This window comes from Hakea prostrata, chromosome 8 (assembly GCF_041222555.1).
Source record: "Hakea prostrata isolate BN-2017 chromosome 8, UWA_Hpros_2, whole genome shotgun sequence".
Lineage (NCBI taxonomy): Eukaryota > Viridiplantae > Streptophyta > Magnoliopsida > Proteales > Proteaceae > Hakea > Hakea prostrata.
This window is the reverse complement of record NC_142607.1, coordinates 45,394,871-45,405,739: the sequence shown is the minus strand read 5'-3', so window position 1 is coordinate 45,405,739 and position 10,869 is coordinate 45,394,871. Positions and strand designations below refer to the sequence as shown.

General features: G+C 37.6%; 1 protein-coding gene across 1 annotated transcript; it reads right to left on the bottom strand.

Moving 5' to 3' along the window:
* Positions 1 to 902: 902 nt before the first annotated feature.
* On the bottom strand, positions 903 to 10,073 carry LOC149008160 (3-phosphoinositide-dependent protein kinase 2-like). The gene is made up of 12 exons (XM_089166904.1): positions 9,136 to 10,073; positions 8,858 to 9,067; positions 7,054 to 7,234; positions 6,787 to 6,839; positions 6,586 to 6,687; positions 6,409 to 6,517; positions 6,247 to 6,325; positions 5,952 to 6,117; positions 2,287 to 2,421; positions 2,002 to 2,150; positions 1,584 to 1,815; positions 903 to 1,503 (listed from the first exon to the last, which is right to left on the bottom strand). The coding sequence occupies exons 1-12, from the start codon at positions 9,226 to 9,228 to the stop codon at positions 1,420 to 1,422; spliced, it is 1,593 nt and encodes a 530-aa protein (XP_089023030.1). The 5' UTR covers positions 9,229 to 10,073; the 3' UTR covers positions 903 to 1,419.
* Between the last annotated feature and the right edge of the window lie 796 nt (positions 10,074 to 10,869).

Here is a 10,869-nt window from a genome sequence, read left to right as displayed (position 1 = left end):
AACAAAAATCCGTTCTCACTGAGTCTCGATCTTTATCCTGATAGGGGTCCGTATTCTCTTCATACTTATCTATCACACATTAGAAAGGAGTACAGTTGGAAATCCAACTCTAATTCCTCTACCTTGTTAGGCTGCGTTTGTTTGCAAAGTTGGGGTGGAAAAAGAGGTGGAAAAAAAAAACGTGCGGACCCATATGTAATGGGATGAAGGAGAAGGACATGAAAGGAATGGATTTTGTAGAAAAGTGTTAACTGTGAGTCCCACTTGTTGATTTTTTATACTTTTCCACAAAATTCCACATATTTTATGGAGTTAAAAAAAAACATGGAGTAAAAAAGTTAACTTACCACCTCACTAGACAAGTTTCTAACTTCTCTTCCCCAAGCAACCAAACAAATTACACTTTTAGGATCTAAAGGGAAAATTTGTTTTTTCAAAAATTTTCAAAACAAAAATTTTCCCACCCCACCTTTATTCCAGCAAACAAGCGCAGCGTTAGAGACTCGCCTCCACTTCCCTATCACCAACTGCAAAGTTGTAACAATATATTGTTCATGAATGCCCCATTGCCCACCATTGGTTTACCATTACCATTAATATTTGTGCAACAAATTTAGGTGTTTACAGCCATGTCAGAAGTTTTTCAGACTCGGCAGGATGGCCATCCGAATTCATAATCCCAATCAAACTAAGGCTGTGTTGCTACCTTCTAAGCAGATCATGGTCTCTAACCAACCCGACAACAGAAGATTGACATGAACCAGTAGCTGCTAAAACTAGACAGAAATCAAATAATGGTTAAAAAAAAGTGCAAACTAACACAACACCACCCAAATAGGCCTGCTCCAAATTCCTATTGCAAAAAACGTGATAACCAGTTCAGTAAGGGATGAATTAAGACACTATTAGATTAGCCTTGAGATGGAGCACTTTTCAGGCTGAAGATTTTAAGACACTAGTCCATATTACAGGATTAATGGTAAGCAAATGGAATGATGTATCCTAGAGTAGACCCCCAAAATTTCTATAACAGATGAATGGAAAACTCATCTTGTATCACACGAATGTTTCACAAGGTAATGAAAATTTGACAGATGCTAAACAATTTAATACTACAATAGTTGATGAGCCACCTGGATGTACAAACCCTCCACCCCTACACAGACTCAACGCATGATGAGTGCTTCTGGTGACATAACCATACATGAGGGATTCTTGCAAAGCTGTCATGGGCCTTGAAACAATTCGGAGAGTGAAAGGAGGGGTGCACCCTAAAATGGTGGCACTGCAATAACTCTATTTCTCTTTACATGAAAAAAGGAGGAAAATTATCTGAAGCACCTGATCCTTTTTTTCGATCCTAGGTTCCTCAGTCTCCCGACATCCAAAGAATATGTTCTTAAAGACACCAACCAGATATTACCGGTTCTGAAGTCCCTCGATTGCTCTCTTCCACATATAAGCTCTTTGTTTTGAATCTTCAAATGTCATCATCTTCTTTGGCTGAACATTCAACAAACCTAATTCAGATGAAGTGAAAAGGAAGTTCATAGGAAGAAAGACAGACATAAGAGGAATCTTACTGTACAAATCTTGAAGCTTGACACACTTGATACTTGGATACTGAGGTCATTAGGGTTATCAGACCAAAGTATGGTCCCTTTGACCCCCTTTACTGTCATCTTTGAAGGATCCACATAAATCAATTTTGGTTTGTCAGTGAGGATAAGTTGCACCTTCTTGTTTGTTAGCTTCCGTATTTTCTTCACCATTGAAATCATAATGACAGACTCCCCAGGCTCCAGAAACTGCTGCCTGTTAACAAAATAAAGGAAATGATTGCATTTAAGCAAGGCTGGATTTTGTAACTAGATAAAAGACAATGAATGCACATCAACAAAGTTTGAAATTTCACACAAAAAGAATAACAATAATTATTCATTTTGCTTTTTTTTTTTTTTTGGGGGGGGGGGGGGGAGTAGGAAACATATGTGGAAATACCATCTGGAATCAAAAGAGTCAATAGAAGCAAGTCTGGTCACATGACCAGTTGATTCAGAAGATGATGTTGCTCCAATCCCCTCATAAGCTCTCGTAGAACCTTCCTGCAAAGGTTTCCATGAAGAATCCTGAACATCAGCCTGAGCAGCCTTGAAACCAACAAGAAATGCGAGCATAGACTTTCTGATCACTTTCGAACACCTGGCAATAGCTAGGTGCCCAAAGTACAAGAAAGGTAAACTTGTACCCCTTTTCAAATTATTTGTTTGGAAAACAGTATCATACATTAGACTCCAAAGTAAGATTTGGAGGAGTCTGATTTCTTAAATTTTTCCAGTCTATTCCCCTGAAAAATGGATGCATTTTGAGTGCAGTGTAGCCATCAGGTGCAGCACCAGGTCTTTTGCTTGGGTTTATATCCTGTATCACAGAAGCAAAGTTCATTAAACCTTATAGTTTATCAAACAATGTTGGCTTACGGCCTAAGCAGGAAGTTCTTTGAAATTAACGCTAGTGTACCATAAGGCAAGAAACAAAATGCTTAGATCAAAATACCCTAAGCCGGAAAAAAGGTAGATCATTGCAAATAATGGAGGATATTGAGATAGATTAGTAGCAAAACTAGTAAGGATGAAGTAAGAAATAATCACATTAAGCTGGGTTGGGAGTTGCTCCAATACACAGCAAGCTACAACAAAGTAATCTGAGGTGGAATGGGCATTGTTCGATGGAGGCCTTTAGATGCTACAATATGGAGGAGTGATTTAATCCAGATTGAAGGAACTATAAGAGATAGTGGTAGACATAAAATAGTCTTAGGATAAGCGATGAGAAAAAGCATGCATGGCTTAGGGCTAGCATCCAATATGACCTTGAATAGAACTGACTGGAAAGCAAGGATCCATGTAGGCAATCTAATTTAGTTGGGATAAGTCTGAGTAGTTGTTTTGTTGTATTGCACATAATGGAGGACCAAGCACCAACTTCAAGAAATACAAAGCAAGTTAAGGTTACTTTTATATAAGAGGTGAGACTTAAAGAAGGGAAACAAACCTTGATGGAAACCCCATGAAGATTCCACTATTTCAAGGCTAAAAAAATAATGCAAGGTCTTTCATTTGTAACTTAAGAAATTCAGGATAGAAGGACAAAGAAAACCTAAATTCCAAATCTAATTTGAGACGGAAAGGAAAAGAAAACCTTGACCTTGCACCCACCCCCTGGAAAAAAGGAAAGCAGGGCATAAATGCTATACAGATGTCATGTACGTTTGTTTAGGCATGGGAACCTGGTTAGAAGTCTGACACATAATATATTAGAGTTTCAAAAATGATAGGCAGTCTCAGCTAATGTGGATCCCACAACAAGTTATGAGTGCATGAAAGTTATATTGTCGAAATAGCAAACAACTTAGCAATCTAGCACGCAATATTCGATTTACAACATGGTATTTAGAACTAAAAAGTGGATAGTTTACTTAAAAAAATCATTGTTTAGGGTTAAAACAACAAAACAGAAAAACTCAGCTTTACCCAACTTAATAGGGTTGGCTACATGGAACCTAAAAGAGAAAGAAAATCAATATAGAAGCAAAGTGAAGAGCCCCATAAAATCAAGTATTCTGAGCTATGTACCACTTCTTAACTGCCTGAAATTCTGCTCCAGGCCTTGAAAATGGACTTTATTACACAACAACATGGCAACATGAGTTCAACTGAATGGGGTAACCCAAATGGATCTTGCTCTCCCCTCAACTCTATTTGAAGTTATCCTAGGGGAAAGGCCTAAACTAAGCTTGTCTATTTCATAGTCGAGGGGGTGGATTCATGTGAAGAAGGATTTCCTAAAACAAAAACAGAAGGCCAGGGGGGAGGGAGAAAAGAGACGATGGCTTAGATCAGATCCTGTCACCCTGTACAAGCTTCCCAAGCTTTCCTTGTGCAGGCGGATGCTTGTGGAAGACTATCCCATTGTCAAGGTCAGGATAAAGTGGTCCAAACACAAGAACTAGCAACTGGACTTACTCAACCCCAGACAATCTCTCTCAGAAAGGAAGGCAGCAGCCAACAACAAGATCAAACAAGCAATTTTCAAATTCAACAATCAACGTTGACTTTTCTCTCCTATGATTTTGGTTGATTTTTCTTTTCTTTTTTTTTTTTTTTGGGGGGGGGGGGGGGGGGGAGGAGTGGGGGGTTTTAATAAAAATGCTGTAATCAGCTCTTTACAATCTCACTTTCCTTATGAAATAAAACTCCGACTCTAATCTTACCACAGATTCAGTTGTTGGGGGAAAAAAGTACTAACTAATAGCTGACCAGAACTATTTCCAATTCAATCCCCTTTTGAAAAAGAGTTCCTAATTACTAGCTAGAGGACCCAAACAAACTACCTAACTTTAGGAAGCTAACTCACTCAAAACAAAATTTAACTCTAACCTCAATGACAACCCACTTCATGTGTCTTTTAAGTGGTCGTATGACCTCTAAAGTAAACCAAAATAAAACAGGAAATTCTATATACTGAAATTTGCACTCAGCCATGTACCCATGTTTTAGATCAAACAAGTTGGCTATTACAATGCGTTATGAAGGCCCAACCCATATATACATCAACACTATGTTCACTCCACAGAAAAGCAGGCCCAATTTGGTTCTGTACCTGCAGCAACTTCCTACCTACTGGACCAGAATCCCACTGTCCAGTGGGCTTCACACCATGACTGAATCACACAGCTAGCTGCACAAACTAACTGCAGTTACTCTTCAATCATATGGAGCTCTTGCCTCTCCAAACTAATGTAAAACAAAAATAAATCCATCCTTAATCTGACTAGGAAATAAGATCCTACTCTTACTATGAAAATATTCCTATTGCAAATACCAAATTATAAACCTACCTACCTAATAACTAGGAAATACCAAATACCAAATGAGCATAGTTCAACTAGGAAAAGTAACTTGAAAGTTAAACCTACCTACCTAATAACTACAAAGACAACAAATGAGCTGGAATCCCCTAGCTTGAACTACCCCTTCATCTGGCACTGGGGGCTGGCTTTTCCTTAACTTGCAGTTAGGTAATGTACTCCTGCCCTGCATCAATTATAGTTCATGGAGCAAGGGCTATTCGTCAAACTACCATCCATTATTACTATGAATTTTTCTTTTACCTTTTTTACCTTCCCAACTCTATGTTAATGAGTGGGAATTGATGTAATTTTAGCAAATATAGGGGAGAAATTGATTCTCTCCCCAAGCATTCCTACATACTCTTCACTTCTCTCATCATATTTCCTTTTATAACTTAGAACGGGTACCTGCATTTCGTGTTAATTTGACCATGTTATGATGTGCATGATATAGTTCAGGAGTTGGTTAATACCATCTCTGCATAAATTGTCTTAGACAGTCACTGCCAATCGGCTTTTGTGTGCTTTGATTCTGGTTTCTCTGTTGCTAACTGGATTCTTTATCTAGTAAACTTGTTAACTGCAGTCTGAATGGAACATATGGGCACCAAATCTTCAGACACGGATCTCATATACAGATCAAAAGGAAAGGAAAGAGCATTAAAGGAGGAAGGAAAATTTTGATGTCAGATCAGTAAGTAATAAGACCCTTCAAGGAACATTGCTCAAAGCCTTGAACAGCAGCATATATGGTTGCACATATGATAAACAAGAAGAATACTTCACTTTAACAGTATATTTGAATTTACAGTTAAAAATCCCAATGTACAACAGTTAAGTTGAAGAAAACATGTCCAGGCTATGATTGTCTGTCAACAAAAACAAACTTTCCACAGCAATAGGTGCTTCATCTTCCCTAACTTTTCTCCCCTGTTGGGGGAAGTGAAATGGGGAGTAAATTAGTGGTTCAGGGTAAAAACTCTTGGCTACAAGCTCTGAAACCAAACCAAATCCAATCTGCAGATAACTTATGACTCACCATTAATCCATCAATAAGGTCTTTAGCTTCTACAGAGAAGTAGTCCGGAAATCTAATATCTCTGGCGATAATTCTTTGAAAAATGAGCCATTCACTCGCATCTTTGAATGGAGAAGTTCCTGAAAGCATCTGATATATGGTGCATCCAACAGCCCAAAGATCATTTCTGTTTTTGACATAAGTCAATGCATTATGTCATAATTTGTAATTTCCATATAAAAGAGGATGTCATATATGTTCACTTTCTACATTTTGAAACTTCTGATACATTGTGCACATGTCCGGTGTCCCTTACCCAAAAGTTGCAGGGGAAGAATTAAGGACTTCAGGTGGAACATATGCAGCTGTTCCCACAAAGGTGCAAGCTTTGTCGTCTGCATCGCACAGAAGGAAATATTAAATCTCATCCAACAAGTTCAGTTCAAATGATTGCCTCAGGATAACATCATGAACTCACCTGAGGAAGCATTTGGAAGGACAGTAATTCGGCTGTCTTGCATAGGCTTTACACTACCAAAATCAGCAATTTTGAGATGTCCTTCTGTGGTAAGCAGCAGGTTCTCTGGCTGTCATTAGAAAAATTGTCAGCATGCTTGACATACCATGAGGCAGAACAAAAAGTAACTGGAAGTACCTTAATGTCTCGATGGATCAATCCAACACTGTGTATGTACTCAAGAGCATCCACAACTTCTGCTGCATAAAAGCGAGCTTCATCCTCTGACAGACGACCTTTCTGCATGCAACAAAAATTAATCATATGCCTTGAAAGGACAAAAACAGCAGGCATCAAAATGATAAAAGAAATTAATGTTTCCCCGTATGTGAAATTTACCCTGGTTATCTGATCAAAAAGTTCTCCACCTTCACAAGATTCAAGCGCCATATCTTAAGATAACAATGAATTGGACCATCAGATTACCAAGTAAAGGAAAAACACTAACAAAATATTACAAAGTAAACAAGCTTGTGTTCATTTGGAAGAAAAACGACATCTCTTCAGAAGTAGCCAATAAATCCAGCAAAAAATAAATTAATTATAAACTATTTAAAAAGGGAAAAAGAGGGTAAGGGGGGGGGGGGGAGGAACCAAAATACCTACACAGAGAAAAGGTGTCTTGAAATGTGAAAAATAGCTTGACAATGCCAGAATGGTCTAACTGATCAAGAACAATACGTTCGAGCTTCACATATGATGTCTTATTTTCTTTGGTGATGAATTTTTTGTCCATAATCTTCAAAGCATATACAATTCCTGTGTCCTTCTTCTTTGCCCTGACAACCTGATCATAAATTACTAAATATTCACACTAAATTCATCCCCAAAAAAAAAAAAAAAAATTCACACTCAAATTCTGAACACATTCTATCATAATATATCACAATAAGGGAATCTGACACTCAAGCCAGCATATTTGAGCTGCTGCCAATAACCCAAGATTATGACAAATTTCAGAAGTAACAAGCAATTTACTTTTGGAAATGAGCAACGGAAATTGTAAGCCACCACATATGAAATAGGAAAACAATCAAGTACTCCAAAGTTCAGTGGCCATCAAGGAATTGAGGAATGAGAACAAGAATAGATAAGATTAACTTCACAAGCACAGCAATCATAATAAGGTTCACGATGTTCATATATTTAAAGAGAGAGAAAATGCAGAAAAATAGTTGTCAGTACTTCAGAAGCAGGCAGTTGGAGTGATCTCTCTGGTGATAACATTAGTTTTAAATCTTTGGACGTTAGGCAGATCTCTTTGACAAAGGATGTGGAATTAAATGATCTCTGGTTGGAGTGAGATTCCAAACTTCCTAAGATGGATTTAAGTTACAGTTGAGACCATTGAATACTTTGCCTCATCCTAATCAAATAATTGAATGATATATTTTTTTTTTTTTGGTATTCAGTACTGCATTTCTGATTTTTTGGTGGATCAAATTCACAGTGGAGTAACACTAACTAGAATGTCATCCTTCACATTTAAGGAGATCTTCTCCGCCAAAAAATTGACATACCTAGGTTCTCAATGCATGCTCCAATTTAAGTTAGTGTTCTCTGCCGAATGGTATGATTCACACAGTTTTGAAAGCTTCACAAGGCAGATTTTTAACACATTAGTATCAAGATTGGGAATTGTGGGTAACTCAGACCACAAAACCCTTTATTAACCAATCTAACTATACATCCAAATTTCCTTCCAGGCAGCAACTGTTGAAAATACTCATTAAGAAACAGTTAGTTCCTTCAGTATCCATCTCATTACGAAATTTTATCAGACTTCGCCACTTCGGTGGAAACCTTCCCAACTATTTTATTTCATTCCACAATTCCATGTGATCCAAATGATGTTAAAATGATCATGCATAGCACCAGGAGAGGTGGAATCCCATTTCATACATATGAGAATGGAATGAGCCATGGTTGGCATCCGACACCCACCAGGAGAGCAGTATCCTTATGGATACCTTCTCACTTCATTGCACCTCCATTTATAATTATTAACGGTCTCGGGTCACCATTTGATGTAATGAAAGAAATACAGAGCAATGAAAAAGGCAACTGGTTTGTGGAGTCTCCAGAACTAGGCAAATAATTGATTAGATCAGGGAAATCCTGGAGTGTCTGTCCACCATCCCCAAACCTTTCCCTTGGAAAATAAAAAAAATATAGAGTTGGTCCTCTTCACACACAGTTTCAGGAGCCGGTAATGGATTTTCTAACTAGAACCCTGAATTCATCTCAAACAAAGAGTGGGGTTTTTTCCTCTTATTCATTCCAACCCAATGAAAAGTGGGGGCAAGGACGAAGATAACAATACGATATTTCATCAAGAAAGGGCCATTAAAGACTACCCACAATCGAAGCCAATTATCAAATCAAATAGAGATAGAATCAGAGAGGAAACCTTGGAATAAGAACCAACGCCGTAGATCTTTCCCAATTCAAAGTCATTGATGCTGAAATTCTCTTGAGGGGCCTTAAACTTGAAGCTCTTAGATCGCTGAACGGTAGAATTAGAATTCTGAAGACGAATCTTAGTGTCGGAATCCTTCTCCATTGTTGTCTCAGATGTTCTGCCACCTTCACCAATACCCATTGCCAACATTTCACCACTCTATCAACCTGAACCTCTCTCTCTTTCTCTCGCTCTTTAAATTAGTTACTCTCTAGAAAGGAGAGAACCAGAGAACCTCTTCCTGCTTCTTCGTCACGGCGTCCAACGAAGTGAAGATGGTCAACGAGGACAAGTAAATAACCCATCAGATTCCTTTCCATGTCCGTCTGGTAAAGCCATAAAAAACCTCAATTGCTCCAGCTGCTACTTCTCACTCCGCTTACCCAGAATTTTTTTTTTCTTCCTTCCGTTCATTTATTTTTCATTTTTAAAGCAAGACCACCCTCACCCTACTGAATCTTAGAAGTCGAGAGAATAATAAGAAGCAGAAACATAAGAGGAAAGAACAAAATAAAAAATGGTTACGATGATGACAGAGTAAAAGTAGTTGTTCTCTTCTCCTTTTTCATTAAATCCTAAAAAAAAGATAATGTTTTTCTCTTTCTTATAAATTATCTGTATCTCCTACTACTGGTTCCATCCCAATAATAATCAAAAAATGACTAATGGATATTGATAGACGACATGGATGGTGTTATGGGGAAAGGAAGCACATGGGATTGAATGATGGAGGTCATTTTCCCAACCCTAAAAGCTCGGTCGATCGCTCCAATGCTTGCTGCTAATGATTGGGAAACCGAAGTCCTCGTCCGCCACCTGTGATTCTCTCCATCTTTCACTCTGTTTCTCTCTGTTTCTGGCTCTGGGTAGCAATAGTTTCTTTCCATTTGCTTTTCTTGGTTAAATTCTAGTCAATGCAGAGATGAGAGAAGAAATGATCGCAGTGGATCTGCAACTCAAGTAAATCTGAATCAGATAATAGTAAGGTTTGTTATGCATTTACCTATAGAAAGTACTTGTCTGTTCAACCGACATTTTTGAGCTCTTTGGCTATGGATTACATCCAATCTCCGAGATTTCTGGCCGTGCGTGGAAACCGACCGCTTTGCGCACTTGCGCCTCCTACCTGGCTTCTCAAGATCCCAACTTCCACTCCTGGCGGGGATTTCATACCAACCTGCTAAGTGTTTTTGAAAATGAAAAATATTTTACGGGAAAACATTCTCCGCTGTGCACGTATATACCAAATTTACCAAATGATTGAGTAAGAAAATAAAATAAATTACAGAGAAGATTATTGAGAATTTTTAAAATTTAAAATTAAAATTTTAATTTCAACCAATCATTTGGTTAAAAAATGCAGTGCATATTGCACAGCAGAGGATTTTTTTTTTCTCATTTTCAACACCACCCCTGACTTAACCCTTAAATTAATGCCATTCTTGCGGTTAGAAAAACCCCTGCACGAAAAATCCTATAGTCAACTCGTCTTTTTCTTGATCAATCTTTACCATTTGTGATTTCTCTAATCCCACGATTGTCTTTTCATTTTTCTCCCTTTTATCATCTTTCCTTAAAATATCAGGATAACGTTACAAATGAATAAGTAAAAAGTAATAGGGACTAACACTGTTGTAATAGGGTCTGAGGCTCTGAATCGATATGAAGGTTTTTTTGTTATTAAAGAACAGATAAGTGAGAAAAAATGGTGTGAAGAAATATGTTTTGTCTAGGGAATAAAAAAAATTTAATAAGTTCTTTTTTTTTCAAAGATTGTATACCCATTTGAGAAATATTTTTAAAATGAGCTCATTAAAGTTTTCAAATAAAAATGGTCTCTTAATATAAAAACAGGTGTAATTTACAATGCTAAAACCAACCCCTTTATCACATAGCCCCCGGGGGTTTCTTGGCAAATTTGAAAATCTAGAGGAACATTTGTAATTAAAAAAAATTTAAAT

What these genes read in the sequence shown, in the direction of transcription:
- LOC149008160 (XM_089166904.1), bottom strand. Translation starts at nt 9,228, where the DNA reads ATGGAAAGGAATCTGATGGGTTATTTACTTGTCCTCGTTGACCATCTT. An exon ending in AAGCAGGAAGAGGTTCTCTG is followed by an intron (nt 9,068 to 9,135) that starts GTTCTCTCCTTT and finishes TCAGGTTGATAG; the next exon opens with AGTGGTGAAATGTTGGCAAT. An exon ending in CCTTCCAAATGCTTCCTCAG is followed by an intron (nt 6,326 to 6,408) that starts GTGAGTTCATGA and finishes TGTGCGATGCAG; the next exon opens with ACGACAAAGCTTGCACCTTT.